Below are 17,500 nucleotides of genomic sequence, written 5' to 3'. Positions count from 1 at the left end.
AAAATCTATGCTCTTTTATTCTTCTTCTTCTCCTTCTTACCGGTGCGAATGCAAACGAGGGGTCGAAAGAGCATCGGATGTGTATTGAGGTCAAAGTGTATGCGTGATCGATGTGTCTTCGTTAAAAAGAGAAAGGAAACGAGGAAAGATTAAGAGAAAGAAAGAAAAAAAAAAAAATAAAACGCATCGATCGATTTATTTGTTCGTTCGGTTTTTAAACATTGTTCATATAATGTTTATATAATTTACAGTGCCAAAAAAATTAAAAAAAAAAGAAAAAAAGAAAAGAGAGAAAGAAAAAGAGAAAAGAAATAATTTCGACCACAACGCGCTATTCTTATTCCTATAAAAATATGTATCTATATAATAATAATAACATTATTATTATTATTATTATTGTTATTATTATTATTATTATTATTATTATTATTATTATTATTATTATTATTATTATTATTATTATTAATGTTTATATAATTTACAGTGCCAAAAAAAAGAACAAAAAAGAAAAGAAAAAAGAAATAATTTCGACCGCAACGTGTCACTTTTATTCCTACATATAGATATCTATATAATATTATTATTATATTTATATTATTATTATTATTAATATTTATATAATTTACAGTGCCAAAAAAAAAGAACAAAAAAAGAAATTTCGACAACAACGCACTGCCCTTATTCCTATATGCATATATAGATATCTATACATAATATTATTATTAATATTCTTATTATTATTATTATTACTATTACTATTATTATTATTATTATTATTATTATTTTTATTATTATTATTATTATAATAATTATTATTAACTTCCGCGTGAAAAGCGAGATGTATGCGTCGAAGGAAAGTTGAAAAATGATATATTGAAATGTTTTATGTTTCTTCTTTCTGAGGATTATTATTAGGGTATAGATTGTTTATCATATATTATATATATATATATATTATTTTTTTCTTCTTTGTTGGTGCCATACATGTTAAGTCGTTTATATATACAATATAACGTACATAATGTAATAAGAGAGGAAGGAAATTATTTGAATAAAAATGTTTCATCTTTAAATGTGTCTCTTTTTGTTTCTTTATTTTTATTGTTTGTTTGATGTTGTTGTTTGGTATGTTTTCTTTCCACCCTTCCCATATTATTGTATACGTGCAGTTTATCGTTTTGTATTGAATAAAAAATTTCTAAATTTTTTATTAAATACAAGAAAAATTTCTAAATGTAAAAATTTAATATATTTCAAATATTTTGTTTGATATCTTTTATTGAAAATATTATAATTCTTGATTATACAAAAAAAAATATATATATATATTTATATAAATTTTTCAATACTTATTGTCTATTAAAAAAAATATTTTTCATATATAAATTGACAGATCTTTTCTTCGTTTCTTCTTCTTCTGTGTTCTTAATTTTTTTTTTTTTCTTTTTTTTTTTTTAATATTACGATATAACGTATATAAGTAAATAATGATTAATTTTAACGATATATAACAGTTATTATTATCGTAAAATATTTTTAAAAATAATCAGACTTACATACGATAAATATATAACTATTTTTTAGGACCTTTGTGAATAATATCTTTCTTATTGTCTCAATATTTCCAAGTAATATTAAAAGATTCTTTCATGTCCCATAATAATCCAGTAATACTGAAAGACTGAACGAGAATCAAAGATTAATTATAAGGATTGAAAGATTAAAAGTGGGGGGGACTATACTAATTATAGTATACTTATAAATTAACATAAATAGTGAGTAATATATATACGTATATAATTAAAAAGAGAAGTCTTACTCGTTGAAAAAACTTACCCATTTCGATGAATCGTATTTAAATGGAATATCATTGTTATTTAATAAGACCTGAGAAATTGAATTTCTCACTCCCAAAATTTGAATCCTGTTGAGAATCATTTTTTCTTTGAACGTACCCTTTTCTATAAATGCAGAAGATAAAGTTTGTTTGTAGGCCACGAAGGCCAGCCGAATGTATTCTTTTTTCTCAAGGGAATCTAAAAAATTTATGAAAAAGGATAAAAGTAAAAAAAGAAAAATTAAGGAAATAAAAAAAAGAAAAGACAAAAATAAGGGAAATTAATTTCTTAATTTCCTTTTCTTTCTCTTTTTTTTTTTTCTTTTTCTTTTTTGTTTAAAATGTTTACAACATACCTAAACTATCTCCATCGTCCCAATACAATTCTCCTTGAGCGAAATTATATTGATCCAAGGCTACTAATAATTCAAAACTATTCTTTCTACTCTCCGTAGTCGTGGCACCAGGTTTCTGTGCTGGCAATATTGAACCACCACGAATCAACAAAGGTATGGTATCCAATGGAGCATTAAACGTAATTTTTTGACCGATCGAAAAGAACGATTTTTTTGTATATAAATCGTACCACAATCCATGTGGTATATAAGCGGTCACATATGTTTTACCCTATTTCAAAACAAACAATATATATTGACATTTCTCAGACTATTTTGTACCTTTAATAATTGTACAAGTTGCATGCATTTAAGAGTATAATTCTGACGAATCAACAACGTATTAATAAATACTTATGACAACATTAAAATTACGAATAAAAATATACTCGAGAAATTTTTCTTTACCTCCTCTAAAACTGGATTTATCATCAGACATCCTCCCCACATAAATTGTGAATCAATTTCATATGTTGCTTTGTCATTAATAAATCTAACAAACAATTTAAATCAATTTAAAGATTTACTCTAATATAAATATAGTTTATGTATATATAAACGATATAAGTATGTATGTGCATACTCAAAAAATAATGGACGAGCAACAGTCTCTCCATATCTATGTGCTCGGAAAAATAGCGTGTACAAATATGGCAAGAGCCAGTAACGTATGGTAAATGCTCTTTTTGATGATTTCACAACTAGATCACCTAAAGCAACTGGATCTTGCTCCTAAAAAATATATTAAAAAAAAAAAATATATATATATATATATGTATATGTACATAAAATAAAATTAAAAATGATATAAAAAATAGATAATAATAATGACATAAATTAATGATTTAAATTTAATAATAATTAATGTATAAAATATTATAGATATAATTAATTAACAAAAAAAAAAAAAAATACATATATATATAATCTTAATGACTGTTTTATTATAGAATACGTATGTACTCACTATTGTACTATCAGAGTTGTGATTCCTCGCAAAAGGATAAAATGCACCAAGTTGCATCCACCGATTGCACAATGCTGCAGTTGTATTTCCATTAAATCCACAAATATCAGCGCCTACCATCGGTATTTGAAAAAGATTGAAGTGAAGTATTTCAGGAATGCTCATTCGTAAATCGTACCTAATGAATAAAATAGACAAAATTGCAAAATACAAAGCACAGATTTTTTTCTTTTTCTAAATATTAGTCCTTTTTTTTTACCATGTTGAAAAATCGTCACCGGACCAATGACCAGCATACATCCCATGTCCAACCCATGTAGAACGTGATATTATGAATGGCCTTTTCTTCCTGATATTAGTAAGAGCACTAAAAATATTTTCTCGATTATTTATAATAGATAGGATTTAATTAACGTTATAAAAATTGAAAATACATACTAGTTTGTAGCTATTGCATGACTAATGCCATAAGTATTATGAAGATTATAATGTGGTCCTAAATAATGTTTTGCATTCATGCATAATGTTTTTACAGCTAAATTTTTTCCTATAAGCATTGGAGTATATTCTGGATAATCTAATTCGTTGTAAATGCAACCATTTTTATTGCCATTATAAAAGTTGGACGGTTCATTCATATCCTTGTAAAAATAAAAGAAAAGAAAAAAAAAAAAAAGGCAAAAAAATTACATACATTTAAATAATAGATTATTCGGCGACACACACAATAAATTATTTTAAAATAATAATATTAAATAATACATACAATCCATGCACCATCGTATTGGAAATTATTGTGCAAGTCTTGCATCATATTCAAGTAATAATCTTTTGTTTTTGGATTGGTGAAATCAGGCCACACCGTTGATCCTTTATTCCAAACTTTTCCTTCAAATGGTTTATTGGATATCGCATCCTTTACGAATATTTCCTCCTTTATACCTTCATCATATGCACGATAAGATCCACTTTTTTCTGACACACCAATACCGGCATCAATCAATGGAATATAATGCATTCCTAACTATAATGTATGAAATAATATATCATACTTTTATTATTATTATTATTATTATTATTATTATATATAAGATAGACTTATAGTTACAAATGAAATTATCATAAAGTTCATATACATTATGTAACTGCTCAACGAATCTTGGTAAATCTTTAAACGTTTTGTTATTATATGTGAAATCATTATTCTTATCCATGTAATCTAAATCGTTCCATTGTGTATCCTAAAAATAATAAATTTATATTAATTCACATTTTTATTTTTATAAATAAATTATAATATGTATATTATAATTTATAAGATTACGAATACATTACAAATGGGATTCCAGCTTGTATGGTTCTGTTCCATACTTCTTTAGTTTTTTCCAAGCTTCCATATCCAAATCTGGAAAAAAAGAAAAAGATACATATGCAAAGAAAATAAGTACTCAAATTGCGATATCTCATGTAGATATTAGAAATAAAGAAAATATACCGGCATAAGTGAAAACCTAATGACCAATACGGTGGTAGAAAAGGTTTACCAACAATTTGAGAATATTCTCTTGCCACATCTTGAGGAGTTGGTCCCAAGAAAAAGTACATGTCAAAAATACCACCGATACTTCTAAAAGTTATACTAGGAGTTGGTTGTAATATCGTTTCTGTAAAGATTAAATTGTACAAGGAATAAATATAAAATTTAATACGAAAGAAGAAAGAAAAAAAAAAAAAAAAAAAAAAAAAAAAAAAAAAAAAAAATGAATGAAAAGGATTTATCTATATATACCCATTGGATTGCTATTTAGAAATAATACTCCATGACAATTTCCTGATTCTTCAATCATGAGATAAAATGGATGAGAACCATATAAATTCGCCTATATTAAAGAATAGTTTATTTTGATTTTCTCGTTTTAAATTAATCATGATTAAAATATCAAATATAAACAAACTTACATTTTCTATTGGTGGTTGATCCATGTTAAACATAGTATAGCGTTTCCAATCATTTTTTACTTTTAAATGCGTTCTATGTTCTCCAATACCATAAATGTTTTGTGAAGGTAATATGGCACTTATCTGTAAGAATTGATCAGCAAATATAAAGCCACCGATACCAATGGAGTCAAACCTGCAGATAGAAATACAGTATTATGGTAATGTTAAATGTTATTTAAATACTAAAAAAAGGATTTAAATTTACAATGTCGTATTGTCTGCAACTCTGTCAATTCTAAATCCAATTTTTTCATCATCTGTGATAAATCTGTATTGTGGTTTTGAAGGGAGATAATATGAAGATTGAAAATCAGATTTTATTGGCCATGGAGGCTCATATCTTTGATTTGCAGGATCATAAATCTACAATAATATTGGTTGAAAATATATATTGATTGATTAAATTAAAAAAAATATAATTACATTATTAAGACAGTATTCATTTATACCTTAACGCGTATTATTGAACTGTCAATTATTGTTGTCTCCATTTTTACAAGGGGTATATCTTTTTTATAAGCAGATTTTTCTTTTAAAGTAAGAAATCCAGAGAAACTGTTGTCTTCCTGACTATAGTTTTCATATTTATAAACATTCCAATTATAAGGATAATAACAATAAGGAACATTTAAAAATTCACTATCATATTTTACTGGATTCCAGCAACAACCTCGTTTTGTGCAATTTGATTCAGTACCTCCAAATTCCGGAAGACAATCGAATCGTAATGATATAGGAACTTTTTTACACTAAAATCCCAATGTATAAATTTTATAAATAAAATCAATAACCATTTATATCTATTTATTTAAATAAAAATTGGATTAGTTACTTGCAACTGATCCTCCGGTTCATTATTCATTGTTAATGTTTCATTGTCTTGCATAATAATAGAAACATAGACGTATTCTCTTTCTTCGATAATATCATCCGGCTCTTTAATCATTTTATATCTCCAATTTTCAAAATCATTAACAATATCATTCATATAAATCCTTGATTCCTCGGTACTAAATATAGAATAAGGCGAATGCAGTACAGCAATTATTATAACAATAGTTAAAAAAATTGCAAGAAGCGTTATAGCGACATAAGACATAGCAAATTTGATGTGGGAATTTTTTCTTGGATCTTCAATTCCCTTTGTAATTTTCAATTCTTTATCATTTGCCTTTAATATTTCCACTTTAACTAGTTTAGAAGATTCATTTGATTTATCATCTTGTTTAACTAGTTCAGATGTACTCTTTTTAAATTCATTGTTGCCCTTTATAATCATTTTAGAGCAACAATTTATACAGCTGCAATAAGAAACACAAAATTGATATCATTTAATTATTTGATTAATATAATAACATGATTACAATAATAGTAGTAATAATAGTAATAATAATAATAATAATAACATCTATAAATAAAAAAAAAAAAAAAAAGAAAAAAGAATTATTCAAGATATAATTATAAATTTGAAAATGAGATTTATAAATGAAGAAATTATTATTACGCATGAAAAAGAAAAAAGAAATTCTCCTTATTGTTTTTTACAAATTCTGGATGAAGAAGTACTATCAAACAATCTATTTCTAATTCGACAAAAATATTTACCATATATATATATATATATAACCTCCAAATTATGTTCAAATTAATATCTATATAATTATAATTAAGTTTCGCACAACGAACTAAATTCAATAATCTCACTTTTGGTATTTTCAAAAAATAAAAAAAAAAAAAAAAAAAAAAAAAAAAAGGAAAGAATAAGAGCAAAACAAAAGAAGCAAAATACAATGACGTTTGTTATTAAAATAGATTGTATCAAATATCTTTCAAATATCTTACCGACTTTCTCGATTGGTATAAGTCTTTTGCAATTTTTCACTTTAGCTTCAGAAAGAAATTGTCTCGACTCTTCTTTACTGAGTCGTTAGCACTGGAATGCGTCGTTCACTCTACCAAATGAAAGATTGCAACTTATCTTATAGCGTGTATATTTAGTATCATTATGTCTCATCCTTTCGTATGTATATACATATACATATATATATATATATATATTCAAGGAAAAATCCAACGTATATAATTTGCATAGCATAAAAATAGTTTCCTTTAAATTGAAACAATTTCAAAATATTACGTAGAAAAGTAATATTTAATTTAAATTTGATAGAACGCAAGTGTCATCGATTGTTATTTGTCGTTTGTTTGATAAACATTGATAAAAGTTTGACATTTTCTATACATGTTTAACCTTTAATGTTTTTTCTTTTTTTTTATTTTTTTTTTTTTGAAATTACGTTGTCATCGGATCGTAATCTTGATTATTTTCGCACGCTTCGTGTTATTCATTTGTCGTTAGTAATAACACATTGACTGTCACAATATTTTTCAGGATTCCGTTGTAAAAAGTTAATTTGATCATATTATATTATTAAAAATTCTAATTGTAGTAACATAGTAATCATTGAAAGGCATATTAGAATGTGTTTTTTTTTTTGAGAGAGAGAGAGAGAGAGAGAGAGAGAAAAAAAAAGATTTTGTTAATTATTATCTCATAGTTGACTTATGTAACAGAAAGTTCTTCGTAGAAAAGCCAACTAAGAGTTTAATTCGTGCACAGATACGTTGCTTTTGCTACAGCAAAATCAGAGATATGCGTCTAAATTATAATAATAAATCTGATATAGAATCGAACGTATTACCTTTATATATTTTTTTGAGTGTAATGTTAAAAGAAAAAAATTAATTAAACTAATAATATTAAACTACTAGTAATAACAAGTAGTTGGTATATCTTAAGCAATAACGCAAATTACGATTTATCTCGTTAGTTGGCAGGCAATGTGTTAAATCGATTATAATAATAAAATTTTAATACGTAAACAAAACAGAATATATGTATATGTATGTATAAACTCACAGAATTGCATTAGTTAAGAGACAAACAATCTCATTTGCCTTTTATGATAAATACAATGTTTCATTATCAAGAGAACACACATATAAATATTATCTACAAGTTAAATATGAAGTTATATTACAAGATGCACATGTGTGGTGCAGTAATATGAGAATGCAGCAATATCACATATATGCAGATAACTATTTTATTAGTTTCATTAATTATTGTGTAAGAATGCAAGACTCATAATTCTTAAAATAGAATTATACGAATGAATATATCAATGTAATTGGAGAAATAAAATATTTAATTTTTATGAACATATACTTTAAATACAATATAAATATGTTATTTTATATCAGCATAAAAATCTCTTAGGTTTTTTCAATTGCATTATTTTCCTTTTCATTTTCGCATTTGCGTACGATCTCTGAAAAAGAAAGAAAGAAAGAAAAAAAAAAAAAAAAAAAAAAAAGAAGAAAAATAAATAGATAAATAATAATAAATAAATTATACTAATGTTACAATATGTGAATGAGGTTAATTAATCGTTATAAAATAACTTTACTTTTAACGATTTCCCGTAAAGCTAAGATTGTCGGAGATTCTGGAATGTCGGTTAAAAAGTTCTTTCCCTCGTCGCAACATCTTGCAATCAATGGATCCAATGGTAATGATCCTAAGAAATCAATATTTAAATCAGCGGCCATAGCACGACCGCCACCTGTTAGTGCCGGAAAAATTTCTGCAGAATTCTAAGAAAACGATAATTTTGGATTAAACCGATATTCCTTTTGAAAGACTATTTGGATTTGTTGAAATAAAATTAAAAAACTTACCTTACATTTAGGACATACGAACAAGCTCATATTTTCAACTACACCTAATATCGGAATGTTTACTTTGTTACAAAAATCTATTTCTTTTCTGACATCCAACAAAGCAACCTGTTGAGGTGTAGTGATAACTATGGCACCAGTTATACCCGCACCTTTTAAATATGTTGTTACCGACAAATGTTCATCCGAGGTACCAGGTGGTGTATCCAGAATAAGATAATCCAAATTACCCCAATCAACTTCTGACAAAAATTGTCGTATCATACCATTCTTTTTAGGCCCTCTCCATATTACAGCACTGCTTGGACTATCAAGTAAAAATCCAATTGACATCAATGATAAATTATCCTCGATATACTGAAAATATTCATTAACAATAGTCATTTAGAATATTTATTAATTAACATCCATGTATAAAATTTATTTATTAGATTACCACAGGAGACCAGCCAGAACCACTTTGATGTATTTGTTCTCCAATTGCTCCTAAGATCCTTGGTTGTGATGGACCACAAATATCAATATCCAATACAGCGATCTAAAACCCATATTATAGAAAAAAAAGAGTATTTGAAAATTAATTTATGTAGACATTTAAATATCATTATGCATGTAACTAGAAAGCATGGCTAATGTATGTAAAATAACGTTATATATAAGAACTGTGATAATCAATAAGAGGCTGGTACAAGTTGATACGACATAGATACCTATACATCTATAGATATAGTTAAGTTTTTGGTATTCTTCTTAAAAGGAGGAAGGCACAATAGTGTTCAATATGACAGTATGTACATAGAGAATCACATGGATGTGCTTGGGATAGGAAAAAGGGTATGTATAATATAACAAAATTATTTTATTTAATTTGAAATATGAATAATTCTTACATTCTTATCAGGATTATTATCTGCCAGGACTCTAGATATCAATGAAGTCATTGTACTTTTACCAACTCCACCTTTGCCGGATAAAATCAGGATTTTGTGTTTGACATTAGACAATTTTTCTTTAATCAATTTTATATCAGGATCTGGTTGTTTCGTTGCACCTGACGCACATAATACTTGATTTGGACATCCCGCACAAGCGGATGCTTTACCGGCATGATCACTTTGTGTACCAGGACAATCTGCAAATATTCTGATAATTTTCTGTCTCATAAGCGAAAATTCTTTTTAAGGGATTTCGATATGAAAATAATTAAAAAAGAAAAGAAAAGAAAAGAAAAGAAGAAAAAAATTGCACAATAGCAATGGACCTTTTTATATTTGTAATAGTTTTTATATGAATCACTTTTGCGTCATTGATTGAAATTATTAAACAGAAAGGGAAAAAAAAAAAAAAGAAAAAACGAATTTCAGACAAAATTCTAACCTTTAATTTATTTTTATGATCAATGACAATATATTACTAATCGAGTTTGTATTATAATACGATACGTACATAATAGATATGACAATTAAAATTGCAATAATTAATGTAAAATATAAAATTATAATAACTGATAAATCTATCTTACGTTCTGGTGCTGTACTTGGTACGTCTGCCATGTTGAGAAATATCATAAATACTGAACCATTATACGCGCGCTAATCAAAATGAGAGGTTATAATATAAATTTATTAAAATTCTTTACTTTTTTTTTTTTTTTTTTTAATATATCACATAAGTCAATAGATTTCAAAAGACATTCCTTAATATTTTATTCTTATATCAAAGAGTGTAAAATTGTGTAAAAAGTGCGTTCGTTAAACGATTATTTATTTATATAAATTTCTTTGACAAATATATGATGGATAGCTTTCCTTGAGATTATAAATATTATTTATTAAAAATAATGAATTCTTTTTTTTTCTTTATATAGCAATTACAGCCATGGAGTATTGTTGGTACATCGATGCCATACATGGAATCAAAAATTCCTATCCATGTAAGCGATTACAGTCGTACACATCATCTATTACCTTGGAGACCTAATACAGGATTTGAAAATATTGAAGTTATACCATTGTACGTTTATTATTTATCTTTATATATATACTATCAAAATTTCTTTATTGATATAAATCATAATAAGTGTTGCTCTTTTAGGACTAGAAAATGTATATCAAATTATCCATTGGATGCAACTAGTGGTACTATGCACAAGCCATTAAAGTTTCCTGATTTAGTAACAGGATGTCATAGAGATTCTGTGCATGCATCTAGAGCAGCACTTTATACAAGATATACACCAAATGAATGGTTCCAAAAACAAATTAAATATTATAATGAAGCAGATTCTAATAGACACTTATCAGAAAGATTGAGAAAGGATGCTTTAAGAATAGTTAGGTATGTGTTAAAAATTGATTTTAATTATATTTATTATAATCTTAATTATTGATGTATTCATAGAAATGCAGAAGAGAAAATACAATATGGGCAATTAGATACTGGAAGAAGATTGGGTGAAAGAATAAATGATGTATCCTTTTGGCGAAATGAAATTGTTTCAGAATTGGAAAGATTACTACAAGAAATAGAAAGACTTCAGGATTGTCGTTCTGTTTTAGATAAAGCAATAAGAGATATTGATGGACCATTACATATTGCAGAAGAATGTCTTTATCATAGAGAAGCAAGAAAAGGTATATAAGATGATTATGTGAAATATAATAAATGTATATGAGATAAAATTTATGTGACACAGGGACAGAACTTGTTCATGATGAATCAGAAAAATGTTTGCTGAAAGAAATAGAAAATTTAAAAAATTGTCAAAGAAATTTAGATGTATGCCTAGATAAATGTAAAGATCAGGTATATAGTTAATTTTTAATACAATTTGTAAAATTGTATATATATATATATATATGTATACTTCATTCTTGTATTCTTGCAGTTGCGAAATTGTAGAGCCTCACAAAATCAATTGGAATTAGATTTGAAAAACAAAGAAAGTGCATTAGGTATAGATATGATGTGTCATCAATTGAATAATTATAGCCATGGACTACAATATTACACTGGAATTGAAAAATATGATCCTTGGTGAATAAATCTAATTTTGAAATAATTAGTAAATAAAAAGTAACTTCATATTAATCTTATTGAACTTTTTTACATTAGTCTCTCAGAACAAGAATGTTGGGCAGAGGCAGCAAATCGCATAATACAAAAATCACAACACGAAAGAAATATGTCTAATCAGTTGCGAACAACTGCAGAAGCTCTTATAAACAAAGTGGCTCAAGAAATGTGGGATTCATGGAGTACTACAAACAGTGCTTTGACGCATAGATCTTCTGAATTACTTGAAGCTAAAAATAAACTGCAACAACATTTACAAAAGGTATGATTTTATATGATCTGTTATATAATTTTTGGATATTAACATATTAATATATTACAGGTACAACAGGAAATATTTGATGTTGAAAAAAATATGGAATTAATGCGTAAAGCTATTGCTGATAAAAGTCATGCCATTAAAGTTGCACATACGAGATTAGAGGCCAGAATGCATCGTCCAGATTTGGAATTATGTCGCGATAATGTTCACTCAAGGTATTCTCTCTATTTGTTTTCTATTTTCTTTCTTTTCCTAATACAAATTTTATATTCACTTGACTATAATATCTTGCATTCATTTCGAATAGCCTTCAAAAAGAAATTGATGAAATAGATCATCAAGTAAAACGTATGCATAAAGCTTTGAAAGAACTTGAGGATCAACATCAAAGATTGTTGAGAACAAGGACTGCATTGGAACATGATCTAGCTCTTAAAATAGATGCAATATATATTGATAGAGAAAAGGTTTGCGGCCTAAGACGTGCATATCCAGTTAATGCATTATTTAGATTTTAATTAGTAGTAATATATATATATATATTTAAAGCTTTAAGCACACACACATAATTATTTATTTATATATATATATATATATATATATATATATATATATATCAGATTATATATTAGACTTTATTGAAATAAACATACACTTAGAGAAATCTAGATTAAAATTGAAATTTAAATGATTCAATTAAAAAATCCACTATATTTCTTTTGTACATTATCAAAGGACAAACTTGTGTTTCATTACGAAGCTACGTATTTTTTAATATAACTAGGCAAAGGAAGATTGAGGCCTTCTTTTGATTCAAAAAATGTATACGACAGTGTTATATCATCGATAAACTCCATTTTAGGATCTTCATTGAACTCTGGATCTATATAAAAGAATACTGGCATATCGACCTAAAATAAATATAGCTCTCATTAATTTTTCTACATTAAGTACATTATTAGCTTTAAATTTGAGTTTTAAAAAGTTACCTGTTCGTGAGGATTCAATAATTGCTCTTCAAAGCAAAAGCATTGAATTTTATTGAAATACTGTCCTACCTCAAATGGAAGTACATTATACGTAGATATGCCTATAACAGGTTTATCTGTTGGATTTTTAGCGGTATAAAATGCCAATGCGGTCTCTCCAGGGACTACAGTTATTTCACGTTGTAAAGGTTTAAAATTCCATGCCATTGATGCGCCTACATCAGCACTGAACTTTATTTTTATTTTTCTTTCTTTAATAGGTTTCATTGATTCTATTTTGCTATTATCGTGACCAACCACAGTTCCTCCAAAACTATATGCCTAATTAAAAAATATATAACAATTCAGATAGAATTCATTTAAATATATTACATAAAAGAATATAATATTTTAAGATTATATAAAATATAATTATGATAGTATATAAAATATACCTGACAAAATATTCTGTATAATGGTACTGCTGCATAACTAAGCCCAGCTACAAGTATACCCAAACCAGTCACATAAAGTGCCGTTGATCGTAATCTTCGTTTCTGTTCAGGATTATGGTATTCTTTCATTAAATTTTTTGATACATTAGTAGATATATTTCTGATACCATATCTACTTATTAAACGTTGACAATGTATTAACAACATTATGTCTATCTTAACCTTAAAATGACAAAGAAAAATATTTTTTGTCAACTATCAAAACGCATTTTAATCGATAATACAAATAAAATTAAACTAATATCAATTCTTTATAATATCGATAAAAAAAATTCTAATAAATATTATCGAATAAATTTCTTCTAATATTAATCCACATGTCGAACGTCTATACTAGGCTATAAGCCTTTAACTCTGTTATCTGATTGGTCAAATTGAACTGGCTTGTTATACGCTTTGAAAAAAGGTGGGAAATACGAAAAGTATTTCTTTTTATTTTGCTTGCGTGTGTCCTTTTTCATTTTTACTTTATAAAGTAAAAGATTAATACAAAATAAGAACATTTCCTTGGAAAAAGAATTAAGAAAAGAAAAAGAAAAAAAAAGGAACAGATAGAGGAGATTAAACTCTTGTTCTATAATATCGCGAATGTATTCTAAAACTCATGGTTGAATTTTTAAAGATTATTGAATGACTTTGTCCTTAAAAAAAAAGCAATGGAAGTATTGTCGCAACTACAATAATCGTACAAGAGTTTAATAGGGTTTTTTTCTTATGCGTTTGCAAGAATAGAATTGACGATCGAAGATGGCCGACGACTATGGCCGAAGATAGCCGACAGCGGTGACGATGGCGGCAGCCAAAAATGGCCAGTCTATAAAACAGGGATCTATTGATATCGACTGTATTAACATTGGAATGGAATGAGAAGAGAGAAGACTTGTTTTTCATAAAAGTAAATTTATTTATTTATTCAATTTTTTTTTTAATTTTCTTTTCTTTTTCCTCTTTTATTAATATACATGGCCTAAATGAAAATATAATGCGCTTTCCTTTATCCGAAAAGGAATATAACAAATACGCAGTTTGCTTTTTATAATAACGATTCCTATTACATCGCAATAGAATAAATGTTTATTCTTACAAGATTTAATTTATGCTTTTACGAGTTGTCCGCTTAATGAGAAAAACAAATGGACACGCGTAGTTGTAACATCTAAATTGGCCATATTCATTATCATCATTAGCATTACGATTATCATGATAATCGTCGTCATCATCGTCATCATCGTTGCCGTCGTTGTAGGCGTTGCCATCATCCGGATGTTATTGAATTACGTACAATATATGTCTTTTTTTTTCCCTTTTTTTTTTTTTTCAAACAAAAAGGAAATTCGAAATTTCCTGACTATCTATTTCTCTGTCTATTTTGTTTATCTATTTTATTTATTATTATTTTGCTTCATTTTTTTTTTCCTTTCAGAAAAACAGAAAAATCGTAGATCGGAAAATGGAAAAAAAAAAAGAAGAAAAAGAAATACACTCTATTTTCTTATTTATATCATTCTTTCGTTTGTTCTATAGAAAAATTATAGTATGTACTCGAAACCTTATGAACTTGAATTCCGTTCGCACGGTGTACTTATTCTTTTCTTTTTGCATATTTTTTGAAATTCTCTAGAGAGAGAGAGAGAGAGAGAGAGAGAGAGAGTGAGAGAGAGAGAAAGAGGAAGGGGAGAGCGGGTGAATGGTTGGTACTAGTGGTGATGTGTAATATCAGTCTCCGATGGAATTATTTGCAGTTTGTTTAGAACGATGGAAGAAACATTTCGAATTGGTCCTATGTCATAAAAATGATTTATGTCAGTATATTTGTCGACTATTTTTGACCAATATAATACAGATATTTCATATACCCACGTTTATTTAAAAAATACAATAGACCGTGCAAACGGCGCATCTTCTTTGGCACGAGTGAGAGGTACTCTTGTAACAATTTATATTTATTATTTATTAGCAATTGCCTATACACTATTTCTCTTTGTGTTTACCTGATGATTATTTATTTATTTATTTATTAATTTTTTTTTCTTTCTTTTTATCAGATGGAAGCACCGAACAGCTCCCACGTAGCACATAGATATAGTTTACTTTTTATTATTTCTTTTATTTCGTTTTGTCTCTTCTATTATATGTATTTATAATCGAGCACCGGCTTAGAAAAGTTTAGACGGATTCAATTATGGCCACTTGTTTGAAATATATATATACATATATATATATATATATATATATATATATATATATATATATATATATATATATATATAGTACTATATTATATAGATACCAGGCACTTTGCCAAGTATTATACCTATATACGTCGAGTTTATCTCCTCTTTCCTATTTTTAAACAATTAATATATATATATATTTTATGGTTTTTTTTTGTAGATATCACTTGTTTATATATATATATATATATACACACCTATGTATATATAATTGTAGATATATATTATATAAGTAACTATAGTATTTATATGATTCGATTATTATTATTTAATGTCTTTTTTTTATTATGCCATTGAAGGTACAATGAAAAAAGAATTTATCATTTTGTTTATTGTTAAAAAAGTTGGACGAGTTTAAATTTCTATTAGGGTTAAATAATATAAAAATAATATTCCAGCCAAGTATCATTGTTTATTCATATTTATTTATTTTTCTTTCTTTCTCCTTCTGCAATCGAACATTATTCTTTTTTTTTTTCTTTTTACTATTTTTGCCTCCTAAGAATTTCTTTTTCTATTCTTTCGGCAGCTCTAAAATGACAAAATAATTTAGGGCATAGATTTAAATCGAGCGTATCATATTTTTTGTTAACTAATTTATCATTAATATATATATATATATATTTTTTTTTCTTCCTTTTGGCACGCAAACTCGACGGTTATACACGTTATTATCATGAACATTGAAAAAAATTTTGATAAATTCGCGACTTTTTCTTTTCCTTTTTCTTCTTTTTCTTTTTTTTTTTTTTTTAATATAAATATTTCATACTTAAAGTGAAACGCAAAGTGAAAAAAAAAAAAAAGAAAAGAAAAAAGACAAAGCTGCGAATTGTATTAAACCATTCTGATTAATCTAACGAGTCTCTCATTGTTTTTCTTTTTCTTCTTATTCTTCTTCTTTTCATTATTCTCTCTCTTCCTCTTGCGTAACGTTGAGCGTTAATCAAAAAGAAAAGAGTAAGAAAATTAAGAAAGAAAAAAAAAAAAAGAAAAAAAAAAGAGAGAAACTTGTTCAATGATAAATCAATTAACTATAATACTTTAAGTACGCGCTACGTTACTTTCTTTTTTTTTTTTCTTTTCTCTTGAAGACGTTGATCACAGTCGAACTTAATTAAATAATATCTCAAGATCTTTCATAAGTATCGATTAATTAATTAATTAAATAATTAATTAATTTAAGATACGACAAAATAAAAATCTCTACGGCGAATATTGCACATGATTCGTTCGTACGAATATATAAATAAATAAATAAATAAATAAATAAATAAATAAATAAATAAATAAATAAATAATATATATATATATATATACATACGTACAAGTACACGTCCCATATATGCAGCTAAATAAATAAATAAATTAATTAAATTAGATTAAATTGAATTAAATTAAATTAAATTAAATAAATATATAAATGAAAAGATAAATAAATAACGAAAGAAAGGAAGAAGCGCACCTCAGTTTAGCGCCTCGAAACTGCAATTGGCGTATAGATG

The 17,500-nt window shown here is 26.3% G+C and overlaps 4 protein-coding genes across 7 annotated transcripts; 1 reads left to right on the top strand and 3 right to left on the bottom strand.

Annotated features, from left to right (window-relative positions):
- Positions 1 to 1,518: 1,518 nt before the first annotated feature.
- Positions 1,519 to 7,194, bottom strand: LOC124953321 (lysosomal alpha-glucosidase-like). Its single transcript, XM_047504533.1, has 18 exons — positions 7,043 to 7,194; positions 6,033 to 6,501; positions 5,650 to 5,949; positions 5,406 to 5,563; positions 5,159 to 5,333; positions 4,989 to 5,079; positions 4,695 to 4,863; positions 4,535 to 4,604; positions 4,336 to 4,440; positions 3,966 to 4,223; positions 3,638 to 3,840; positions 3,459 to 3,566; positions 3,200 to 3,377; positions 2,816 to 2,964; positions 2,641 to 2,725; positions 2,194 to 2,464; positions 1,837 to 2,036; positions 1,519 to 1,681 (listed from the first exon to the last, which is right to left on the bottom strand). Exons 2-18 carry the CDS (start codon positions 6,477 to 6,479, stop codon positions 1,616 to 1,618), a joined length of 3,033 nt encoding a protein of 1,010 aa, XP_047360489.1. The 5' UTR covers positions 6,480 to 6,501; positions 7,043 to 7,194; the 3' UTR covers positions 1,519 to 1,615.
- A 1,194-nt stretch (positions 7,195 to 8,388) lies between these two features.
- Positions 8,389 to 10,610, bottom strand: LOC124953324 (cytosolic Fe-S cluster assembly factor NUBP1 homolog). The gene is made up of 6 exons (XM_047504539.1): positions 10,464 to 10,610; positions 9,832 to 10,073; positions 9,378 to 9,479; positions 8,942 to 9,298; positions 8,671 to 8,857; positions 8,389 to 8,532 (listed from the first exon to the last, which is right to left on the bottom strand). Exons 1-6 carry the CDS (start codon positions 10,507 to 10,509, stop codon positions 8,477 to 8,479), a joined length of 990 nt encoding a protein of 329 aa, XP_047360495.1. The 5' UTR covers positions 10,510 to 10,610; the 3' UTR covers positions 8,389 to 8,476.
- On the top strand, positions 9,648 to 12,859 carry LOC124953322 (tektin-3-like). 4 transcript variants are annotated; one of them, XM_047504534.1, is made up of 9 exons: positions 9,648 to 9,775; positions 10,809 to 10,954; positions 11,036 to 11,278; positions 11,342 to 11,574; positions 11,637 to 11,746; positions 11,829 to 11,977; positions 12,056 to 12,278; positions 12,339 to 12,493; positions 12,586 to 12,859. In XM_047504534.1, exons 1-9 carry the CDS (start codon positions 9,731 to 9,733, stop codon positions 12,794 to 12,796), a joined length of 1,515 nt encoding a protein of 504 aa, XP_047360490.1. In that variant the 5' UTR covers positions 9,648 to 9,730; the 3' UTR covers positions 12,797 to 12,859. The 4 variants fall into 4 exon arrangements, with proteins under 4 accessions (XP_047360490.1, XP_047360491.1, XP_047360494.1 ...); XM_047504535.1 differs by having other exon boundaries at positions 9,717 to 10,214; XM_047504538.1 differs by having other exon boundaries at positions 9,718 to 10,683.
- A 35-nt stretch (positions 12,860 to 12,894) lies between these two features.
- Positions 12,895 to 14,286, bottom strand: LOC124953325 (cytochrome c oxidase assembly protein COX11, mitochondrial). Its single transcript, XM_047504540.1, has 3 exons — positions 13,702 to 14,286; positions 13,268 to 13,588; positions 12,895 to 13,189 (listed from the first exon to the last, which is right to left on the bottom strand). Exons 1-3 carry the CDS (start codon positions 13,906 to 13,908, stop codon positions 13,031 to 13,033), a joined length of 687 nt encoding a protein of 228 aa, XP_047360496.1. The 5' UTR covers positions 13,909 to 14,286; the 3' UTR covers positions 12,895 to 13,030.
- Positions 14,287 to 17,500: the final 3,214 nt, after the last annotated feature.

Source organism: Vespa velutina, chromosome 12 (genome assembly GCF_912470025.1).
Source record: "Vespa velutina chromosome 12, iVesVel2.1, whole genome shotgun sequence".
NCBI lineage: Eukaryota > Metazoa > Arthropoda > Insecta > Hymenoptera > Vespidae > Vespa > Vespa velutina.
The sequence above is the reverse complement of the archived record's forward strand: the minus strand, read 5'-3'. Positions and strand labels throughout refer to the sequence as shown.